We start from the raw sequence: 24,537 nt of genomic DNA, 5'->3' as shown, positions 1-24,537 counted from the left end.
GATTAGTTTCTCTAAAATGAGTGCCAGAGAGTACTTTGGGGAGTAACTTTAAAGTGTGGTCATGACACATATCAGAATATGAATATAGTGATGTGTGTCACATTCTACAAATAACCATTTTATCTAGTATTTATCAAATTTTCTAGACACCCACTATATTAGTTGTTACATTGCCTTGATAACAACGGGTTTCTGGCATGCTTCTTATTCTCTTGCTACATGGTGGAGAGTTTTCCTGATCATTACTAGCTACTGGGAGACTCTTCTTTCTCTGATTCTCCCAGCCAACTTTCAAACATCGTGCAGCTTAATTTGAAGCATTGCTGTTATCCTTTAGTTAGATATTGTGAAGAAACATATTGGGAAGGCAAACACTTAGAAAAATCTTTGGGTTTAAGTTTCCATGGCCTATGAAGTTTCCCCAATATAGCCAGTGACCTTAACATCAAACTTGAATCAAATCAGTGAAGGCAAAAGCAGATTAAAAAGTATTTTGTGCATTAAATAGAGTTTGCAAAGGCTTAGAAACACACAGTATAGAAGTTTGTTCCTTTAGCTCATAAAGGGCTTTCTCCCCATTTATATTATCAGATCAGCTGGTAAACATTTCACAGCTTTCCTCCCTGAGAGCTCCATTGCTCAAGCCAGCTCTTCATCCTGATACTGAAAACATGGAAGAAGCCAGTATGAGAATCCACTCTTTCTTCTAATTAGTGTTGAAACCAAGAGGGAAGAAAACAAGCTCTTCTACTACAAAAACATCCAAGCTTCCCACCTGGAAAAGAGTAATAGTTCTGTGAGTCTGGATCAGAGCTCTCATCTACTATTCAAGAAGTAAAAACATGCCTTTGCACATTTTTTTGAAACCCTTAATCAAGCTGACAGTCCTTCTACACTCATTTGGAAACTGTTCAAACTTCAAGTTGAAGCTTCTTCTTACATTACATTTATTATTTTATTATTCCTATTAAAATATGTGTTTACTTCAACCAAAATGGAAATAAAGTTAATGAATGTGGATCTTGAACAAAAGCAGATATGGGGATAAGCAACCACTGAATACCCTACAGTCATGTCTTTGAGGAGTTAATAAGAGCAAGTTTATGGGAACCAAAATGGAGGAGATGAAGGCAAGCACAGGGGAAAAAGGTTCTAAAAACCATGGAAAAGGAAACAATTCCAGGGAAACTTCACCCTGGAAAATTCCATTTCTGTTTCAGCAAGTTTAGCTTTACCACCAGATGAAACAATGAGATCTGTATAGAGTTTCTACACAAAACTGAAGGAAGAAACTGTTGTTTGAACCAAAAAAGTGAGATCCTCACACAGTGGAAGGGCTAGCTGATCAAACAAAAAAAAAGTAAACACTGAGAATCATAGGATCAACAAATGGTTTGGCTTGGAAGGAATCTTAAAGACCATATACTTCCAAGTCCATCTTACATGGTTGAGAGCAAATAGAGCTCTGCTCTAAGGAAGAGAAGGTGAGCAACTTCAGGTGACTCAACACAGGAGTGGTGGCAGCAGACACTCACACGGCCTGTTCTGGTGGACACCAGACTGAGGCGAGAGTCCCTGGACTCACTTCATGAGCGCGGTGATGGATTGCCAGACTGGTTTCTCTTGTGTGAGAGTTTCCCAGAGCAGGCATGGTTAAGCCTGGCATGACCTGGATGCACTGGGGTGTAGGGGTTCAACCTGTTTGAATGCATGAGATGTCTCTGCATCCACCAGACTGCCAAATGGGCATCAGTCCTGTTCTGTAGCAAAGCTGAGCGCTGAGCTGGCCACAGGGCTTTCTTTCCAAGGTCAGCCTAGCCAAGGCTTGCCATGAGCCCCGAGGGCAGCCTGAGGGAAACTGCACTGAAGTCAGCTCGCCAGCCCACGGGATCCCAGCCTGCAGGGGAGCTAAACCCAGGCGTGACGGCCAAAGGAAGTGGGCTGATGGCCCAGAAAACGGGCTTAGCCAAGCTGCGGGGAGATGCCCAGCAGGAGGTCATACAGGAGGACACCGTGAGGACCAGCTCGCCCTGTGCCAGGTGCTGCATGCCTTTGGGACTCGCCGGCAGGGCGCCGGACTCCCAGGTGCCACTCACCGCCCCTGACTCCGCCGAGCCCGGCCAGGCCGGTCGGGGCCGGTCCGGGGCCGGTCCGGGGGCGGTCCGGGGGCGGTCCGGGGGAGGTTCGGGGGCGGCCCGGGGGCGGTCCGGGGGCGGTCCGGGGGCGGCCCGGGGGCGGTCCGGGGGCGGCCCGGGGGCGGTCCGGGGGCGGTTCGGGGGCGGTCCGGGGGAGGTTCGGGGGCGGCCCGGGGGCGGTCCGGGGGCGGTCCGGGGGCGGCCCGGGGGCGGCCCGGGGGCGGTTCGGGGGCGGCCCGGGGGCGGTCCGGGGGCGGTTCGGGGGCGGTTCGGGGGCGGGCTGGAGGCGGTCTGAGGGCTGTTCGGGGGCGGCCCGAGGGCTGTTCGGGGGCGGTCCGGGGGCGGCCCGAGGGCGGTCCGGGGGCGGCGGCCGTGGCTCCCGGGCGAGGCGAGGAGCGGTGCCCGTGTGCCCCGCTACGCGGAGCGGGCAGGGGCAGCCGGCGGGGAGCGCAGGGAGGTGAGGAAGGGCCGGGGGCCCTGAGGGGACAGCGCCTCGTTCAGTCACTGGGCCGGGCCGGGGCGAGCTGAGCTGGAAAGGGCTGGGCTGGGCTGGGCTGGGCTGGGCTGGGCTGGGCTGGGCTGGGCTGGGCTGGGCTCGGCTTCCAGTGCCGCCTGCGTGGCGGGGAAGAGTGGAGAGGGCAGGGAGGATGGGCTGAGGGCTGCAGGTTGGGGGCGGCTGTGCTTTCCCTCCCCGCGCCTCTCCTGTTGTGCTTGGCTGTGTGGGGAGCGCCCTGCCGGGGCTCCCCGGGGCGGTCGGGCTGCCCTGGCCCGGTGAGGCTGCGGTGCCGACGGCTTCCAGAAAACCGACAGTGGGTTTGTTGCTTTCAACTGTGTTTTGAGGCCGTGTATGTTTCTGTGGGGTGTGTTGGCGCAGTCTCTCAATCTTTGTGGCTGCTGGTTTCTCAGCTTTTATGGCCCCAAATAGCTTCCGTGGCAGTCATTTTTTATTCTGCGTTTGTGTCTGCTTCCTCGTTGTGTATCGCATTGTACAAGCTCAGGTAGAAAGTACGATGGACAAATAAAGGCTATAGGAGTGGTAATGCTGCCACATTTTTTAAAGTACTTGTAACAGGAAGCAGGAAAATGCTTGGCGTAAATCTTCTTGACCTGGTAAAACACTACAGAAACCATTTCTGTATTTATTTATTTATTGCATAACGGTGGTCAGACGGGGCTCTTTATTAACTGTTTGTGTGACAAGAGCAAGGTTTTGGGTGAAAGAGATGCCTGTATCAAACCCAGGAAGGAGCTGCTGCTCTGATAGTCTCAGATCTGTGCTGGTCACAGCCTTGACGGTGCTTGGCAGCAGCCTGGGGAGTCACAGCTTGGTAGGAGAGATCCATTAAAAAGGTTACCGAGCTGAATCAAGGCTCTGTGTGCTTCCAGACACAGAAGCGTGTGTAGCTTTTGTAGCGTTTTCTACAGGGACTCAAGCAAGCTGCTGGATGTGTTTTGTTTTTCTACTTCAGACGTTCAGCACTGGGCACTTGTTTGACTTGGACCACTTGTATGTGTTTAGATCCTTAAAAAACAGGTTAAAAAGTCTTGTGCAAAAGTTATTTTAGAATGCAGGATCCTTAATTCAGATATTTTAATTCACATATTTTATAAGAAATGAGAAACGAAACACCTATTACTTTTTTTTTTTTATATTACTAATTTCCTCTCTCCTCCTGAGATTAAGACTATTTTTAAATACTTTGCATCACTCTTTTTTGTAAATATAATTTTGTCTGCATGAAATATTCAGGTTCTTTTAAATGCCTCCTCACAGTACATTGAGAATGATCCTGGAAGCTTAATAACTTAATTTGGACTTAAATAAAAAATGTGCTACATTAAAATTCTTATTACTTCATATTGACAGGTATCAGGAGTTAAAATGACTTAGAAAAGTATTCAAAGCATGGACTGTGAAATGAACTCCTTCCACTCAATACTGAAAGAAGGTACTGTTTTCAATTTATTTAAATATTAATAAGTCTGCTCTTTTCTGTGTGGTTTGGAAACACTCATTGTTTCTAGTTTGATGTGGGACAGAATGAATAGATAGCACTTCACTGTTGTAGAGTCAACCAGTGGTGGCCAGTTATGAACAGCTACACACACTGTTTTTGTTCCTGTCCTGTTGTTTGGTAAAAATTGGGGCAGTTACCTGAACTTGAAGAAATAAGTTAAGATTTAGAACAGTTAATACTGTCTCAAAGTTGAACTGGAATTTAGCTTGCAAAGACCTAACTGTTGCAGGCTTCTTTGTTAATACTCTTTGACTACATTTTGATGTAGCTTCACCAGAATGCCCTGAATAATGGGTTTGTCTTAAATATACAGCTTTTCTGTAGTTCTGCAGCTTGCATGATTGTCTGGAAAGAAGACATAATGACTAAAATTTGTGGTCATTGTGTCAATGTCAGCATACCTTTATTACAGTGCTAATTATTTTCACTTAAATGTGCCTTAAATGTATTTGTTTCCTTTTAGTTGTTGACCGTGTCTTACAAAGTTGCTTGACACATGTGTAACATTGTGTTGTTTTTGACAGAAACGTCTTTTCTTGAAGGTATCTGCTGGAATTCTTGGTCGGTCTGTACTGCAAGTTTTGTTGCTCTTTTAAGTCATCTCTGTAATGTACAGGGGGATGCTCTTGCTTTTATGTTTAGGATGTCTGTAGAAAATTTAGTTTTGTATGTGCTGTCCAAATGATATGTTTTGTAAAATCTCTTTTTCCCTTTCTCTGCTTTTTACAGGTAAACTGAAACTCCAAAAATGATGACCTGCTTGTTGGCAAGTTACAGAAGCACATACAAGGCTACTAAATAAGGACTGTGGTATGAGGGTTTCGTCAGATAAACTTTGCAAAAGAACAACTTACCTGAAGGCTGTTATATTAAATTATTGAACTCTACACTGTGTGACCTACCCTAATGCCCCAGAACTCCTGCACATGAAATGCTTCAAAAGAAGGAACTGCTGTGGCTTGTTTGCAACTGAAGTGAATTACATTGGACAGAAAAGTAAGTCATGTCTTACTTTTTCATGGAATAACTTATCTTCTTCCTGCCATTTCTAGCTGGGTAGAAGGCAAATATTAATTAGGACCTGTGCAATAAATGTTTTGCAATGGACTGCTACATGTGAAACCAGCTTGCTTTAGAGTGAGAGGCAGAACCTTGCAAAATAGTCAAAAGCCGAGGAAAGGAAAGGCCACTGGATGCAGATCTTAGTCTACAATTAGCTGTCAGAAGGGGAAGGATTTAATTGTTTGCCAGCTGGTTGACAGTAGAAAGCTTGCGGAGGTCTCTGATGACACCAAAAAAATGCTGGTGTATCTGAGAGGGAAGCAGGACTTGGTTAAGGTTTAGAGTTTCGTAGAAGCCACTTGTGGCCCATGAGGGCAGCGGATGTGTGTTCAGTTGTGTGTTTGTTGGAGAAAACTGAAAAAAAGACCTGAGGTATGAATTGAAACTACAATCCTTGGACACTTTTTTTTTGTGTCTGACCACAGCAATTCATATTAGCTGTGGTTTCCACAGACATTTGACTTTAGATGCTCATTTTAAGTGGCAGATGATACTGGAGTTACAGTATGCTTATCCTTCTGTAAAGAACTGCAAGTTACTGCTCTTAAAAGCTGTCTCAGCTGTATGAGAACAGTTCAAAGAAGGAAACCTCTTACATCTCTGTGATTGTGTCTCTTGTAAGCATTTGGAAAGAAGAGTAGCTTAATCAAGCTTTTTTTTTTAATTCTGAAGAATAGCTTAAATCACTATGCTAATTTGTCTGTGCTTGATGGTTGTGGGGTTCTTTTTTTTTTTGTTTAAGTATGTTGGTTTAAGAATATTACACTATGCAAGAGTTATTCCATCAGCATAGTTCCAGTTCCAGGAAAAGTTCTAGCAGAAAGCTGAGCAGCTGTTTGTGAAGGCCAAGAGCTGCTGTAATTGAAATCTTCAATGACTGGGCCTAAGTTACCAAATCCAAGTTTTCCCTCCCCAAGATGACTAATGCTTCTTCTGGTTTTACTTTTTTTTTTTTTTTTTTTTTTTTTCTTAAGGAGTAATGCAGGGTGTAGAGAGCAGTGCATCTTGAACAGTTTTACCACACTAATGGAAATAACTTCTGGTTTGCAGGAAAATATGACATCTATGTTTTTGCTCATTGGTCATCTCATTGTACTGATACCTCTCTTCAGTGCTGGTAGGTTAAATATTTTGTTGAAATTACCATTTTAAAAAAGAAAATCTGCAAGGGATGAGTTGTGTGTATTTAGTAAGAAAGAGTTACTGAGAATAAGTAGGGTTTGTTTTTGCTTTAGCATGTTGATGCTAGCTGAATATCTGCTGGATCCAAATGGCACTAGAGATGTCATGGACAAATGGAGATAGTTTTTTTTAAAATCTAGGTGCATAAATTTAGGGCTCTGAGGCTTTGATTAGCCATTTTTTTTATGAAGAAATCCCAAAGTGACTGGCTTCCTTGACTTAAGGTTAGCTGTAGTGTGCCTTCTTTGAGACATTCTGTACGTCTAGTCCTGAAAGCAGTAGGGCTGAGTTTTCTTTACAGTTAAATAAGTAATATTTTTAATGATAGGTCTAGTATTTCAGTAAAGTTTAGAACTGCATAAATTAATCATGGTTGTCTTGCTACTCTTGGTATAAGCAGTATAATACTAATGTCCCTGAATTAGAGCTATATGGACACCTACTTGGAAGTCTTTAAATGGAAAGGTAGTGATATTAGAAATATTAGTGAAGATTTAATTTATTTTGAAATTGAATATGTTAACTTTGTATTTGTACAGCCATTAAGCAAGATTTGAATTGCTTAGATTAAAATTAAAGATATTAACTGCGTAAAATCAGTTCAAGCAGATGTTTTGCAGTTCCGTAAAAATTCAGTGTTGGACATAAAATCACAGAATGGTTTGGATTGGAAGGGTCCTTAAAGATCATCAGTCACCAGTCCAACCCCCCTGCCATGAGCAGGGGCACCTTTCACTAGACTAAGTTGCTCAAAGTCCAATTCAACCTGGCCTTGAACACTTCCAGGGGTGGGGCACCCACAGCTTTTCTGGACAAATATATGCAAAAGCTTGAAAGTTTTGCAATCTGCTTTATAGCCAAATGGTCAGCTCTGTTTGTGCTACAGTTGTATTCTCCAGTATGTTTTTGATTGCATATTCAAGCTCTTGATAACTTTTTGCAATATCTGTGCTTTTTTCTCTGATTTTTTTTGGCTGATGTTGAAGGAAATGCTTGCTAGGCTGCGTGATTGTGTCCTGTCAACTTGTTACACAGTTATAATTATAAAAACTATGTTTACATTTGCCTTTTGTGTGATGTTCTCAATAATGGGCCTTCTAGTTAAAGGCACAAATGTAGGAAGGAAATAATACATTATACTCAAGACTTCTTAATCTAAATGATTAATCTAAATACTTTTAAATTTTAATCTAAAATAAATCTTTATCTAAATACTTTTTCTTTCTGAGTTTTTGTTTTTTTTCTTGATTTGTTTTTGGCCCAAAGTCATAGTAGCAGAATACTGTCAAGAGTTCTGCGCTGCTACTGTTTACACTGTGCTTTACATAGATAGTATTTACTTTAAGAATCTGTCAATTCTGCAAAAGTACTAGCACAGTTAAATAACAAGAACACGACAGGTAAGTTGGGAATCTTGGAGCTGCCTGATGAATGCCATGGATCTTCTTACACCCTGGTTTGCAGTGAGACTGTTTGCCTTGCATGTGCTTGTTGCTGGCTACCTTAACAGAGGGAAGTTGTTCCTTAAGCTTGTAAAATATGTGTTCATGTTCTCAACCAGAAGGTGGTAACAAACAAAAAAGAATAACACTGTGATGTTTTAATGATAAATTGTTACAGAAAGTTTTTCTGATTCTGTGTAACTTGGAATGGGTATTAATACTTCTTAAACATAAAAGTATGCAAATTAAAAGCATTGATAATTTTTTCATTTTTTTTCATTGTTTTTTTAACAGAAGGGTGTGTTATTTGTAATTACTTTGTGCTTGTTGGAGAGCCTACATCTATTACTTGCCCAATAATTACATTGCCAGTGCTTCACTCTGATTACAATTTGACGTGGTATAAAAATGGTAGTGCTACACCAGTGACCACAGAGAGAGATGCCAGGATCCACCAGCGAGAGGGCTTGCTTTGGTTTATTCCTGCAATGCTGGAAGATTCTGGAATTTATGAATGCAGTGTAAGGTAAGGAAGGAAGGAAACAAGTGGATTGCTAGTGCTTGCAAGTGTGATAATTAATTTGTGGAACTTGTGTTTACAAAACTTCTTGTTTAGGTAGAATGCCTGGATCAGTTGAAAGCACTGTTTTGACCATGTTTTTGTTTCTGCATGATGCCTGTTTCTCTGCTATTCCACACATTTAGCACTGCAAAAGTGGTTCATACAGAGGACTCTTTATCTTAAAGCATGATGATACTAAAAATGGTCTGTGGGGGTGGTTGTTTGCTTTGTTTGTTTTGGATGAAGTGTAAGGTCACAGGAAAATGCCTTAACTTCTTTGGCTTTTCCTGTGTTGAAATTGCTGTTTGATACTGACAGATCAGAACAACACTGGTTTCTTTGTAGGACAAGGCTAAATGTAAGAACATTTGAAGAGGGGCAGACTTTGCATTTTATCACCACACAGACTTTCTGGAGAGCTCAGTAATTTACTGGAAATTGTACTAGAAATCTGCAAGTTAAAAGACTGAAAACAGTTTTTATGATTTATTTTAAAATATTACCATGTCTTACTGGTCAAAAATGAGAATACATTAAAAGAGCAAAGCAGTGTGCTAGACAGCTTTAAAGACTGAAAATAATGTATCTTTAATACTACTCAAATGATCTGAGTGTACACAGAAATAAAAAAGGAATAGATTATTTGAAAATAATCTATATCCAGATTTTTTAGTACTTTAAAGCTCTGTCTAGATCAATAGCTAAGATTAGTGCACTGGACTTCATCACTTAGGTCTTTTTTACAATGGTTGAAATTCACTGTGTGTTGAACAGGAAATTAACTTTGGGAAGACAGACATAAAATGTTCTTTTCCTCATGGTGTTGTCACAACACACTGAGAACAGCCAACACAGGCTTTTCAGGTGATCCTGAATTTGTTTTAGTAGTCTGTAGTTATGTGTACTGGTGTGCAAAGAGTACACCAGTTAAGCTGGAGGGTTTGGGTTGTGAATGTAGTAAAAATTATCAGCAAAATCTTCCAATGTCACAGACATTCACTAGAGTTTACCCTGAAACCAAAATTGGAAGTCAGAAGACATGTAATCCCTTCAAAACTACCCAGCTGCATAATTTTAGTTTAGCCTTTCCTGCTATGGTTTTAGTATATACTATGAGACGTGGTTCCTTTGGGCACCTTGCATCCTTGGCTTACACAATATCAGCAGAACAAAAACCTTGCTAGGGTTCAGTTGTATTAACTGTATGCAGCATTTTGTTAACATTCTGTGCATCAGATACTTAGGCCTTAACTGCAGCTCTGAGAAGTCCTGACATCCCATCTCATGTGTCCAGAGTAAACTCTGCTTCTGCTCACAAGCCAAACTGAGAGCTTATTTTCATTTCTTCACCTGGAACAGGGGCTGAGGGGCTGAGGATGGATTCCCCAAACTAGGGGAATAAAGCAGGGGTGTTATAGAGGCAAGGCTGCTGGAGATGCTGAAGTCCCTCTCCCTGACTTGCTGGAAATAGTGAACCTTACTGTTAATGACCTGACTTATCTGCTGTTCTAATTACAGGAGCCTTAACCACTCTAACAAAAAAACTATAAAGTTAACAGTTTTTAAGAATGATAATGGTTTGTGTTTTAATGGAAAAATGAAGTTTGAACAAAAAGTGATGAGTACAAAAACTGGAAAAATTATATGCCCTGATCTAGAACAATTTAAAGATGAAGACAATAATCAGCCTGAAGTACACTGGTATAAGGTACTGAGTGTGTGTATTTCATATATACAAGATACAAAATGTATTATTATTTAAAATGTCTTATGAAGTAACTGTGAAAAGCAGTTTTTGGAAGGGAAGGTTTGTTTTATCTACAGTTTGAGTAAGGCATGAGTGTGAATAAGATTTGTGAAATTCTGTTTTTTCCTTTGATTATTTTATGTAGTTAATAAGTTCTAGAACTCCTATTTTTCTGTAAAGAGAAGGCTTTGCATAATTATTTCAGTTTCTCAGGATATTAGAGAATATTCTAATATTCCAATATTAGATAGAGATGTACTATCTGTTGATATACCACTATCTGTGGTATTCTTTTGCTGCTTGCTTTTTGGTTCTGCAAAAAATGTTCTGTAGAATGTGCAGGCTTGGAGATACATATTTTCTCTGTGTTAAGGTAAAATTCTGAAATAGTTCAACTCCTAATTCTGATGCTAGTATTCAAGCAATGGGCCTATACATGCTAAATAACCTTGGTGCTGCACCTATACATCTTTTGAGGTGAAGAGATTCTCCACTGCGGGTAGGTCAAGAAAGAGAAGGAAGGTTTTTTCCCTGAATTTGTATTGCCACAGAGATGGTGATACACCCAAACAGCACGAGGCGTTGCAATAGCAGCTCGTTCACACAGAGAAGTAGGGGTGCAGACATGTATTCTCATCAGCTCTGCTGCATGTGTAATGATTTCTACTATACCTGAGATGGAAAGCTGTCCAGCTATTAATGAAGGCAGTGAACTAAAGCACGGCATTTGAAAACGTCAAGGATAGGCAGCAGTGATTTTTTAAAAAAAGTGCAAATGGAGAAACATGTTAAATTGTACTGATGCTTGGAGAAGAATCTACATCATGGCTTTCAAAGAAGTAATTTCAAGTATTTTGAAGTAATTTTAAATCATCAAGTATCTCAAAATACTTTGCCAAGTATTTTCACCATCACTAGAGTTCATTAACTGATTTAATTGTCAGGTTTTTAGTTCCCTTAATTCACAGGTACTTTTGGTGTGTTTAGGAGTGTAAACCTGGATTTCTTGAAGACAAGCGACTTCTTTTGGCAGAGGGTGAAAATGCTGTCTTGATTCGTAATGTAACTGTGCAAGACAGAGGAAACTACACGTGCCATATGGTATACACATATATGGGAAAACAATATAATGTTTCAAGAACCATAAAGCTAGAGGTTAAAGGTGAGTGCATGAGGTTGTTCTCTTGGCTATGCTGCAAACGTTTGTATGGAGGCATAAGATATTTGGCATGTTACTTTTCAGCTCTGAAAAACAGAGTTGTAAGTCTTCTTTAATTTATTCCTGAACATAAAATTGAAAGGCAATGAGGCATGTTGTTACACTTAAGCATTGCTTTTGAGGAAGAATTGTCTTGGTAAAATGAGTAATGCAGGGTTGAATTACAAGAAAGCAGTGGTGGAGGTATTGCTTTTGCCAAAACAAATACTGCACCATTAAAGTAAATAAACTTAAAAATAAAAGCTTTTTCTCCTGAGACTTATCGCAGCAAATGACCTGCTTGAAGCCCTGTTGGTGAACTTGCTTCTCCATTGATGGGAAAGGAGATGTGACAAGCTGTATAAGTAATACAAAGTTAATAAATATTCCTCTAGAAACAGATTGGCTTACTGTTGGCACTTAGTTGTGCTTTTCTGCTGTCTCATTCTGCCAGTAGTGTCATTTATTGCACTTACCATTCTGATTATGTCTTTGTGGGCAATGTTGCTGGCGGCCTGACTAGTAACATGATAATAGTGCTATCAGAATAGCTCTCTGGAGACAGCAGGTCCATCTTTTTAGGTTAAACCAAAATTCTGACTTTATGTAGATGATATATGAACAGTGGGTTGTTGGCAACCAATCTATACATTGTGCAGAACAATACAATTCCAGCCCAGTTTATGTACATGTTTATACATGTTTATTTAAACTTGTACTTAAAAAAATGTTCATCTTATCTAGGAGGTCATTGATACAACCCTTTTTTTCTTCCTTATCTATCTCTGAAAAAGTTAACTGCATTTCTGCATTTTTTGGTTTTGTCTTTGTTTTCTTGATTTGTGTTGCTTTCATATCTGCTGCCAGTAAATCTGAGAATTTTTTTTAAAGCATTTTAAAGTTTTGTTGTTTTTTTTTGTTATCTTGGGAGCTAAAATAGAATAACTTGGAAAGAGTAGAGCAAATGTAAGACATTTCTGTTTTAAATATGGAACTCATAGTAAGTATGGTACTACAGTAGTACCAATCATAAAACCAAACCCACTGTAAAACCAAAACTATTGTCAATTGAATTAAGTCATGGATCTTTTCCTGCCTGAAGGTTTTATTTTCCTTTGTTTTGGTTAGAAAAACCACTGCAGATGCAACCAGAGTTTATTTATCCAAGGAACAATACAATTGAAGTAGAACTTGGTAAGTAGTAACTATTTAAGAGATCATTAACTTTAAGTGAAACAAATAAGCTCCTGGTCTTTACAAAATGATATGTGAACAGTTCCACAGATTTCAGTGGGACTGAAGTTTGTGGATTGAAGAGAATATCTGGACGACAGAGGATAGATAATAGAATGTGATTTCCCAGAAATAAGTTGTCAGGGGAAGTAACTGTGCCTAAGATTGCAGTCTCTTGACCAGCACTGTTGTGCAGGATGCATTCATTTATTTATTTATTTATCTATCTATCTATCTATTTATTTATTTATTTATTTTCTGTTATCTCCATCTGTCCTTTTTACCACTTCTCAGTGTTTGCGTCATATGTGGAATATATATTTCCATATATATTCCACATATGTGGAAATATACTGAGACACAGTATATGTGGTTTATGTACATGTAGCACATTAGGATAGTTAGCAGTTGACCACTTCAGTAGCTCTTTCTCTTTCTGTATGCTTCCCGTCTCCCTTCCCTCTCCACAACCTGGATTTTATTCCTTGTTTTAGAGTAATACAGATTTTGGAAACTGATCTTTTGTGAAACAGTGAGCTGCTAGTTGATACATATCCCAGGTACTGCTTATCTTGGAAATTTCTTAAATAAGATATTCTGGGTATAAAGAATAACTTCTTCACTTGGAGGACAGCTGGGCAGTGCAGTAGGCTGCCCAGGAAAGTTTCACTGTCTGTCTTTAGAAGTTTTAGAACCTGAGTGAATAAATCTCTGAGCAGCCTGGTCTGACCTCAGAATCAGGCCACACTTTGAGGAGGAAATTGAATTGAAGACCTCTCTTTTAACCTCAGTTATTCTTTAGTTCTCTGGGCCAAGTATATGGTATTGCAGTCTTAAGCAAACTTACATGTGTTTAAAGTCCACCACATACCAGACAGAATTGTGTTCTACTGACACAGTCCAGAAGAATGAGATTGGAACTGTTTGAACTGTATTTTTTAAAACCATTTTGTAACAAAGGGGGCAGTTTCAAACAAAATATTTGATTTAAAAGGGCATTAACTGATTTCGGAGAAGTGTGATTGGCTATTTACTGGAATTTCCTAGTACAGGAAACAGTTTTATAATCTTTTGAGAAATTAGATGATTAGAGAAGCTCTGAGCATTTGGACTCTGATACCACATGGGAGGTAACGCCTTTGTGGATTATTTATGTGTGTCACTCTGAGGGAATCTCACATAACAGCTACTTTTGCCACTGCTTTTTCTGACATTGAGCTTGTAAATATTGTGTGTAACAGGTGTTTATTTTCTCCAGTTAAAGCTTTGTGTTTCTTTTCATATCATGTCAAATATTTTTTGTCTGTCCCAAATTCTAACTTTGAATATATGGTATTAAATTGGACAGCACTAAAACTCTGGTGGGTTTTCTGTATGTATGTTTGGAGGTATTTTGGGGTTTTGGTAGGTTTTTTGTTTGCTCATTTCTTTTATCTTTGGCCTCAATAACTTGTGAAAGTTAACTTTGAAGTTGCCAGGTTCTGGTGAAGATCAGTAGATTTTGACCAGAATTGCAAATGAGTTTTAATAGAAATTATGTTCCTCCAAAGTCCAGAAGGCTTTGTTTTAAACAGTGAGGATATTCAGGATCTGATACAATAAGTATTATTTTAAAGGCTTACAGTCTTGTGGTCTTCAGATGGTTATTTAATTCTGTTGAAATAGTCTAGAATCACTCAGCAGCCCCTTCTTTTCTTGTATTTGCATCTTTTCTGTCTTCATTACAAACAATATGAAGTTTTTCATGCCTGAAAAACTTTCAGTTTACTGTTAAGGAAATTTGTTAACCAGATCTTGGATTACAACAGGGAAACTTTCCATGATAATTATTTTACCTCACATAACCCTAATCTTTATGTGAAAACTTGCCTTCTTCTTTGTAATTGTAACTATGGAAGAAATTAAGTAATGTTACAGTTGAGCTTCCCTGTTCTGTATCTCCCACCCATTAACGTATCATGTAGGTCTCATCCCCAGTTTTGACTGGTAGTTATGACTTCTCATTTAATTCAGAAAAGTTCTCACTGATGCAGCCTGCACTCAGAAGGAGTCTGATCTTCAGGCTCTTAAATTTACTGAAGGCAGTGTTAGGGTTTTTTCAATCCTTGATAGTATTTTCTGAGCAATTTATTCATCCAGGGGCTGCCTGTGACTCTCAGCCTAAGTCATTAAGACTCTGTTATGGGACAATTTGTTTAGACTCCTTATTGTAGAATTTGGTCCATGTTTGTTATGGCTTGAACACAGCATTAATTAAAAGTCATGCTGGTGTATTGTTGGATGCTTTGGACCACCTAGGATGAGCAAACCTTGACTACCTTACAGACATTTGGGCAATAGCCACTGGTGAGACTAAAAGGAGACTCCAGCCACAAAGTGGGTTTATTGTGATTACTGAGATGATTCCCTATTACAGGGTCACAGGGGGGGACACTTTTAAAAGGCATTTGGTGAGATTTGTTTCTGTTGGTTTTGAAATGACATTGCCATTGAAATATTCAATATTCTTTTTCCAGTACCTTCAATGGGTACTGGGGAAAAAAAAATAAATCCTCCTACTACATGGCTGGCTGTGGGGCAGAATCTCTAAGCAGCTGCATGAACACCTGTATGGAAATACCTTTGTGATTTTTGAATGAGAAATGTCAGGAGAAGGTTAAGTAGAAACTTAACAGTACATTCATGAATGTGTGGACACAGAGGGCATGGAACAATTGAGTGGTTTCGTTTTGGTTTTTTTTTTAATAACTGTGTAATGCACTAAACCACATCTTTAAAAAAAAAGTAGAATTGTTGTGGTGAAAGGATGTGAGGGAAGAGATCGGGGAGCATCTCTGATTTCTGTGTGAACTCTTGTTCAAGTAACTTCTTGTCATGTGAGCTAAAGGTTTATTCCATACTTTTGTTAGAGACCATCCCTTGGAAGCATCTAGATCTGATGCGGTTCTAGGAAATGAAAGACTTAAGATCTTTACATAGGCCAGCTGAGAGAGCCCACCTTCTCCTATCAAATCGTAACTTCCATGGGTAAAATACAGAAGGAATCCAAGAAAGCTGCTTACCTTCCTGTACATGGAGCTCGCTGAGGTACATTGGCAATAAATATATTTTGCAAATTGGCTTGCTTAATACTGAGGTGTTCTGTAAGATCTGGACTCTTGGTGGCAAAGGAACTGAGTGACAGGTGAGCTTGCGCTGGAAGTAAAGTGTGATAATATTCAGAAAACATCCCAGTGGAGAGTGGTGGCCAAAAGACCATGATTTGGAGTTAAGATGTGTGGTCACTAGGAATGGGATTCAGCTCCCAGATGTAGTCTGCACATATGTGCACATGATCCGGGGTCTTCAACTCAGGCCAGTATCAACAGGGGCTCAATTCAGTTGCCTGCACAAAGAGTGCTTTGTGTTTTGGGTGGTCTGGCTACTCTAGCAGTGCAGTTTTCTTGAAGATCTGGAGTCCTGTCTGACAACTCCATATGGATACCTTGGATGCTGGAGAGCATCTCAGATGTCACCATAGGTGTACATGCAACTGATTTGAGCCCTCGAGATCTTTCAGTGGAGTCTGGAGTGTCGTTCAGTTTAGAAGGTACCTACTTTAATGTGCGTAGACTTCAGCAGAGATCAACTCTGTTACTAGCTTAAGACACCTAGCCTCTATGTAGATGTGAACATTTAGACACCTACATTTAGAGTGGAATTTATATCCAGATCATAGACACCCAAATTTGGATTACAAATGGATAAGTTTAAGGACTTTGCTTTTCGTAAGGTAAGCAGGTTTCTTTTATATCCCTCCTTTTCCTAGCTGTTTCCTCCTCACTTGATTCTGCTCCTATTACAAGACCTTCAGTTTCTGTGTTTGCATTTTTTTTTTTTTTTTTTTTTGTAGGCTCTCATGTAGTGATGGAATGTAACGTATCAAGTGGCATAAATGGCTTGATTCCATTCTGGCAAGTTAATGATGAGGACGTTGATATCTTTGATAAAACCTACAGGGAACAGTTTTATGAGTAAGTATCCTTATACATTGGATTTGTGGTGCATTTGTAGGTGAAGTAATTGCAGTAATTTACAGTGAATTCATTATAGACTACTAGTCAAATGCCACTAGTCATTGAAAGGCTGATTAGAAGGCAGTATCAAACACAGTATATTATTATTGTTAGGTTTTATTTTTATTATAAATACTGTGTCTGATACAAATGGAATGAAGCAATCATGTAGATTTTTATAATGCTATTGTGAAATACAATTTTTAATGCTTGCTTATGCATTTGTTCTTATGTGATTTTTTTCTTTTTTACTAGTATGTTAAAGCCTGTCCTCAATTATTAGTATGGGAAGGATAGATTTTTCCAAAACAAAAAAATCACCCACCCAACTTATTTTTATTTGTGAAAATGGTCCTTTTTAAGTACAGACACAGCTGCTAATCCTCAAGAACACAAGGCAGAAGCTCTTGTTGCAGGACATTTAGGTTCCAAAGTCTGACAACCTTGAAGTAAAAAAGTGTTCAGGTGGAATTTCAGATGGGAAAGTCATTCAATTTGTGTTGATAGCCTCTTGTCCAGTCAGTGAGCACAACAGAAAAGAGCATGGCTCCCTCTTCTCCACTCCTTCCTCCCATTAGGTATTTACACGTATTGATGAGATTCATCCCCTGCCCCTGAGCCTTCTCTTCTCCAAGCTGAGCAGTCCCTGCTCTCTTACATGACAGATGCTCCAATTCCTTATGTGTCACATCTCTGCACACAACTTGTTCCAGCAAATCTGTCCGTCTCTTGTACTAGGCAGCCCAAAATTGGCCCCACTACTCCAGGTGACACCTCACCAGTGCTGAACAGAGGTGAAGGATCATTTCCCTTTACCTGCTGGCAGTGTATTTCCTAATGCAGTCTAGGATGCCTGGGATCTGGTTATTCCTCTTCATATGAAGTATTTGCATTTTGTTTTGAACTTCATGAGGTTTTTTTTTTTAATTTGTCCATCCTGTCAAGATTCCTCCGGATGCTGGTTGTTTTATCAGACATCCCTTTGAGTTTTGTGTCACCTGCCAAATTGCTAACTGTGCACTCTCTCCAGCTCGGGGGGAAAAACCCAACAAACTCAAACCAAAAAAAAAACAAACCAAACAACTAAGCCCAGTATAGTTTTAGTTCATGAAATCATTAGTTACAGGTGTATGTTTACTGTGCTTTACTAGATTCTTAGGTTTATAGAGATACAAAAACATTAATTTTTTTGTATTTGTGGATAGATGAATCTGTCTCATTCAGCATAGATACTCAGATATGTACAGATATGTTTCCCTTTTACCTTTTTTTTAATGACAGAGAGGGGTTGCCTCATGGACTTGCTGTATCTGGAACAAAATTTAACATTTCAAAAGTGAAAGTAAAGGACTATGCTCATAAATTCTTCTGCCACTTCATATATGGTTCTCAACAATTTACAGCCTACATCAAATTGGAATCCCCAGGTAAGAGATCTTTTCTTGATAAAATGGTGATCACTGACTTACTTCTCAGTTAGTTTGACAATGCCCTACTTAAAGCTAAAGCAGTGTGATGTGCTTTTATGCAAAATGGGCAGTGCATCTCAGTACCTTTCTCTGTGAATTTTTTTGCCACATTCTTAGCAAAATGAAAGAAAATAGTGCTTTTGATTTGCTTTGTCTTCTCTCATTCAGTACTTTAGGACTGAAAGTAGATATGAGCTCTAACTTGTTACATGACTATAATTTCTTCATAATGATTATTGGTAGGATTTAACCTCAGAAATTCTTTAATGCATTGACTGAAAAATGCAGTTTGTGGAGGGTGTTTGTTTTAAGGACAGTAAATGAGTCAGTTCACTGACAGGTCATTGAAGGGGCAGAGGTAATGGAAAGCTAGTTGGTCTGGGGAGATTAACAGGTTGGAAAATCACCTCCCCACCTTTGACTTCCTTGCTTCCTAACTGATAGAATTTTGTACAAGAATTCTCACTCTGTTGTTGTGCTGGATTATATGTCAATATTTTATTTTGGTGTTTAAGCTGAAGAGTAGCCTCATTTATCATATTGTATTTTTTCTCTGAAAGATAAAAGTAGGCTTTATCAGATAATAGTAATGGCAGAAAGCATACATTAAACAGTTTTTCATGTTCTTTCACTTCTTCTAAAAAAAAATATTTTAATGATTAAACAATTTTGAACAATCTTTGCCTTTCCCTGTTTCTATTTTATAGTTGTACTTTATTTGTTTTCTTTCTTATTTTATGCTGCTGCAGCTCGAAACATTCAGGGATACTTAATTGGAGGAGGAGTTTCCTTGGTATTTTTAGTATTTTTTACTCTCTTTATCTACAAGATCTTCAAAATTGATATTGTCCTTTGGTATCGGGACTCCTGCCATTCTTTCCAGGGGAAAAAAGGTATGTTTATATAACAATGTTGAGTGAGGTTTTGAGCTTCCACCTTTACTTCTAAGGCAGTGAGTTACTATCATGGATCATGATTGGTCTTCCTTGGGGTTTTTAAAAGGATAGTATTGTTTTTAAGATGTTTAGAATTTGTTCAGATGATAAAAGCATCTACAGGGGTAAAAATCAGCAACTTTCCATGAATGCAGAACTATCATTGCTTTTCCTGAAGACCAATCCCAGTGGTTTGAATAATGTTCTGACAGCAGTTTTTCAGATTACTTTTAATTCCTGTTGTTACAGAAAGCAGTAATACATTAGAATTGTTAAATGTTTTTGTTTTCCATAGATGAAACAAGAAAAATATAACTTTCTTTTGTTTTCTATTTAAAGGAATTTCTGATTATTTTACTTTCTGGAAATTTTGCTTTCCTGGCATTCAAAAAAATGTTGATAGGGGTGTTGTCTGTGAGAGTATGCTGAAGTATGGGTAATTTCCAAATATCTGAGAGGAGATACTTTCTGTTTCTCTAGCCATGTATCTTCTAGAGGTATTGATATTCTCTTAGATTTTCATGGAAGTCTTTTAAATTAGTTCTTTCTGAAAAGTTTGATCCAAAATATCTAAAACAATTTGGATCTGGAAATTTGACACTTTGTTTTTGTTGTCATGTCTAAGTGGCTGCTGTGGTTTGAAACTCCAGGTTGCAACACCACCTATGAGTTATATGGCAACAGGAAATCTAAGTATCAGTTGTACCACTGGGTCCACTGTTCTTCAAATAATTCAGTGATGACACTTTTAATTTAGTGTTCAAAAGAGAAAGTTACAACTTAATTTTGCATGTCTCTTTTGCCCATTCAGATTCAGCATCCTGAATTCTAGAAAGCCTGATCCTACAAATATTTCAGGCTTTGTATAATCATACATGTTTAGCTAATATAGCAGGATTAGGACCTAAAACAATGATTCAAATGAGTGAAAACCCCCCCAGAGTTTAGAGATTTTGTTTGTTTGTTTGTTTGCTTGCTCTTATATCTTTAGAATTCATTTTTATGGAAGTTCTGTTGCTCACTCCTTAGTTTCAGATGAGAAGATCTATGATGCTTATGTGGTGTATCCAAAGAATAGAGAAAGTTGCTTGTATTCATCAGATATTTTTGCTCTGAAGATACTGCCAGAGGTCTTAGAAAGACAGTGTGGATATAACCTCTTCATACTTGGGAGAGATGATTTACCAGGAGAAGGTAAGTTAGCTGAAGACAAATTTGAATTGAGTTTTCTCGTTGACCTGCAAATAAACTGAGAAACAGGCAGTCAGATAGGATTCTAAATATCTCTCACCATCAAATTAACTTTGTTTTTTCTTTACAGTTGAAGATTTTGGTAGTGGTTTGAGAAGGAAAAGATCCCTGAGAAGTAAAATCTAAAGTGCTGCTTAATTTTTCCAGCTTGAAAAAATGCCATAGTCTGTTTTCAGGGTTTAGCCATGGGATTTATGTGTGGTATTTACCATATTTCATTTTTTGCAAGTTAACTGAATGGAATGCCATTGATGGCAGGGAATCTTTTCTTCTCTTCCACTTACATGTAATAAAACCAATTGAGCATATCAGAAGAGACTGTTTAAAGTAAAAAGGTCCTGTGGTTCTGGAGCTTGGGGGTTTTTTTGCATTTGTACTTATGATGGTTAGCAAGATAAGTAGTAGACAGTTGGTAGCTCTTCTCTGTTTCTGCAAAACAAGGATATAGACAGAGAATCTGATGGGGTCAGATTGTGTTGTATTGGCCAGATATCTGTTGTTGGCTAACCCAAGGTAACTGTTTGCATGCTCACATCCTCTCCCTATTTTGATATGAAGTGTGTTGGCTTAAATATCAAACAGTTAGTGAACTGTTAGTAGCTGCAGAATACTGGTAACAGAAAACAGAAATGTACAACCTTAATTTTGCACAATCTTTTTCTCTACAGCTGTGATCAACGTTGCTGATGAAAAAATCCGTCAAAGTAGAAGAGTGATAATTGTTTTAGTACCAGAGCCCTCCTGTTACAGCATACTGGAAGATGAGTCTGAGAAGCAGCTAGCCATGCATAGTGCTCTTATTCAAGACAGCATTAAAGTAATTCTCATTGAACTTGAAAAAATACAAGATTATGCAACCATGCCGGAATCCATCAGATACGTTAAGCAGAAGCACGGGGCTATCCGATGGAAAGGGAATGTCTCAGAAAGGTCCCACTCAGCAAGTACCAGATTCTGGAAGAAAGTGCGCTACCAGATGCCATCCAGAAAAAGTGGCTCTTTATTAGGATTGCATTTGTTACCAAAAGACTTGAATTTGCCTTAAATAACAAATGGGAAATGACACTTAACGACTGATCAGTTCACACAGTTGGTGATGGATTGACTGAGGGTCACATGTATCTGTTTCATGCAATCTCATACAGATTTACTGGAGTGAAGGTACTACAGCTTCATCTGCAGATGTGAATCTTTTTTTACTTCAGGCTGGACCAACAGAACACCTTGAAATAACATCAGTAGCACATGTAGGAAGTACACAAGTATTTTTCCAAGAATGATTCTGTGAAATTCCTTGGTATTAAAAGTGAAAGGGCAAAAAACTGTAAAAAATTGAAACCAATGAAGAAAATTAGATTTTTTTTTTCTGCAATTAAAGTTTTAATACGAAGGGAATTACACTAATTATGGTTGTGATATTATATAATGAACACGACTGGTGCCAGTAAATGTTTGTTTCTTTTTTTTTTTTTTTTTGTTTAAATGAAATGACACAAACTTTTTCTTTGTTACAAGTTTGTTATTTGCGTTGTTCAGTTTGTGGAAAGATAAATTCCCATATTACTGCATCAGTGTGTTACCATCCAGGAGAAAAGGTAAGAGACAATCCCAGCCCTCCAAAAGTGCTGTTGAACCTGACAAAGCTTAAATACTCTTCCCTGATCTTTTTTACATTTGAAAGATCAATGTCATTTGAATCAAAAAATTAATCTCTAGAGAACTTTTTATTTCCAGTTAAATGGCTTAATCCATTTATTACCCAAGTGGAACAACTGGCTAATGACACAGAGTCTGTCATGGGGGGTACAGGATGATTGACTTCATCCAGCTTACATTAAGGACCACATCAAGGGGTAGAGAGAGATGCCCATGTTCCCCCTTGCAGCAGCTTCCTTTTCTCCTTTCCCTCTGCTCTGGTATGGAAGGAATCTGAGATGACTCTGTACTAGAGGCTGTAGTCACAGCTTTCCAAACAAAAGGAATGGGAAATTGTGTAAAATGTTGAATCCTTTCTCTTTCATTTTAAAATATTTTTAATAGTATTTTGTATGTCCCAAGTGTTAACTCTAAAGTTATGTTTGAGTTTTAGGCAGTGATGTAGTTTGCAATTATCTGTTCTTTTTTTGGGGCAGGGAATTGATTTGATTGATTAAAAACATTCATCAGACCTCTTTAATGCTGTGTTTATAGCTATTAATTTTATGGGAACAGGAGATGAGAGCCAAATTGCCCATGTAATTTCAGTCTGTCCTTGAAAGTTACCCTTTTATTAGATTTTGAGGTCTTGTGTAGGGAAGCCTCAGGAATTGACTGTTACTGTTGCTTGCAACTCTGAATTTGTGTCGTATCAGCTTCTTTCTTGCAGCACCTTTTGCTCTCCTCCCATTCAAACTCCAACCTATATTTTCTCTTGCAGCTCCTTTATTTTGAAATAAGCAACTTGCTTTTGTGTCAAACTCCATCACTTTCCAAGCTCTTCTGGGAGGCTGTTGCTAATACAGTCAGTATTAGGCAGAATTTTTCCCTCTGGTATCTCCACTTGTTTGTCAGGAAAAAATTATGTTCTACAACCTTCAGAATTCATCTATTAATTTACAAAAATGTTGGCTTTTCTTCTTTCATGGCTCAAGCAATAGTCTTATGTCTCTATACTCAAACAAACAAATCTCTTCTGGCTGATAAGTGACAAAAACTGTGGAAGCAGGTTCTTCTCTCACCTAAATTACTTTGGTTTCCTCAGTGTGTGCTGGAAACTTGAAATAGTGCTTTTGAGAGACAGTGCCTTCTGAGCTTTTTGAGTTATGTGTGTGTTTGGCCAGAATGGAATAAGAATCCCTTCATTTCTAGGAGAGGAAGAAGTGCATTTGAAATGTCAGACTAATTCAAACTGAAGTATTTTATTGATGAATGTCATGTATGACCTATGCAGATGCTCAGTCCTTTCTCATTCTGTGTTTTAGTCACAAGAGAAGTGTCAAGGGAGGATCAGTCCTAGTCATGAAGTGCCACATTTACTTAGATGTTCATGGAGTGTGCCTTTAAATATGGTGTGTGTTCAGTAGCAGCCTGTTGTAGGGTAAAAAGGCCTTGAGATCCATCTGAACAAGGCCAATTGTTACGGTTCACATTGATAGAAGAATCAAATAGGACAGAAGCTGTGTGGTTTGGTCACAAAACTGTTCTTTAAGGAGATCCCTGAATCAACTGTGAAGACCAGACACTGGCATTATGGTATTTGTACTCTGAGAACTAGGGTGTAACACTGACTTTGTGCTTTCATCTTGACAGCTCAAGTATGCAGACCCGCCAACAGAGTTCCAGTGACCTCAATCCTCCTAATTACTTCTGCTGACTGGAAGAGACTGAAAGGAGAACTGCTACTTGTTATCCCTGACTTTAGGAATGGAAGGTTATTTTACTGAGCCAAAATAGTGTTTTTAAAAAAGTATTTGTTCCTTTTGATGTATTTATACAAATGATGCTAAAATTTTCATGTGTGTTTTGTAGAGGCACTTTAAGGAAGAGTCCATTTTAAAATTTAATAAAGGCACTACATATTTTTTTCATACAGCACTGCTCTTTCTTTTGCCCTCATTTCTCCACTAAAGCATGCTGAGAATGGACAGTGGAAAGCAGCAGTTGTGACTCACTGGCTTGACAAGACTGCTATAATAGAGCTTCACTCAGGCTGCTGCCAGTCAACCTGGCTGTGCTACAACACTAACACAAACCACCTCACCCTGCCTGAGCTTAGCTCTGCTTTCTCTGGTACTCTCCTTGTAGCAAGATGAAGCTAGAGCAGTCCAAGGCTGCTGCATTGCTCTCTGGGACCAGCATGGTCAGTGCCATACTGAGCAGCCTTCTGCTGTAGCTTCTCAGGAGCTGGGGAAATGCAGGAGACCTCAAATGGGGGAAATGTCAATTCCTTCTCAGTGGAGAGGCAGCCTTCTCTGCTCAGCCCCTGGGGAAAGTGCTTACTTTCTCATCTGCTCAAGGAAAGCCAGAGCCTTGTGCTGTAGGGGTTGGTGTAGCCCAGAAACCAATTGTATCCTGGGCTGCATCAAAAGCAGCATGGCCAGAAGGGTGAGGGAGGTAATTCTGCCACTCTACTCTGGTGAGGCCTGACCTGGAGTGCTGAATCCAGCACTAGGGTCTCCAATAGAGAGTTGGGATTGTTTAGCCTGGAAAAGAGAAAGCTTTGGGGTGACCAAATTGTGGCCTTCCAGGGCCTGAAAGGAACTTACACAA

At 39.2% G+C, this 24,537-nt stretch overlaps 1 protein-coding gene across 21 annotated transcripts; it reads left to right on the top strand.

Annotated features, from left to right (window-relative positions):
- The first annotated feature begins 1,832 nt into the window (after window positions 1-1,832).
- Window positions 1,833-23,859, top strand: LOC111942272 (interleukin-1 receptor type 1-like). 21 transcript variants are annotated; one of them, XR_015284360.1, is made up of 14 exons: window positions 1,833-2,039; window positions 4,003-4,084; window positions 4,883-5,149; window positions 6,266-6,332; window positions 8,134-8,365; window positions 9,920-10,109; window positions 11,136-11,310; window positions 12,475-12,540; window positions 16,472-16,592; window positions 17,916-18,061; window positions 18,853-18,996; window positions 20,068-20,232; window positions 20,958-21,884; window positions 23,578-23,859. XR_015284360.1 is itself a non-coding variant. In XM_086880397.1 (13 exons), exons 4-13 carry the CDS (start codon window positions 6,272-6,274, stop codon window positions 21,332-21,334), a joined length of 1,677 nt encoding a protein of 558 aa, XP_086736523.1. In that variant the 5' UTR covers window positions 2,462-2,592; window positions 4,003-4,084; window positions 4,883-5,149; window positions 6,266-6,271; the 3' UTR covers window positions 21,335-23,859. The 21 variants fall into 21 exon arrangements, 9 of the variants coding, with proteins under 9 accessions (XP_086736523.1, XP_086736529.1, XP_086736525.1 ...); XR_015284366.1 differs by having other exon boundaries at window positions 1,861-2,039; window positions 6,190-6,332; XR_015284362.1 differs by lacking the exon at window positions 1,833-2,039 and adding an exon at window positions 2,418-2,592 and having other exon boundaries at window positions 6,190-6,332.
- The last annotated feature ends 678 nt before the right edge of the window (window positions 23,860-24,537 follow it).

Source organism: Cyanistes caeruleus, chromosome 3 (genome assembly GCF_971803275.1).
Source record: "Cyanistes caeruleus chromosome 3, bCyaCae1.hap1.1, whole genome shotgun sequence".
NCBI lineage: Eukaryota > Metazoa > Chordata > Aves > Passeriformes > Paridae > Cyanistes > Cyanistes caeruleus.
The sequence above is the reverse complement of the archived record's forward strand: the minus strand, read 5'-3'. Positions and strand labels throughout refer to the sequence as shown.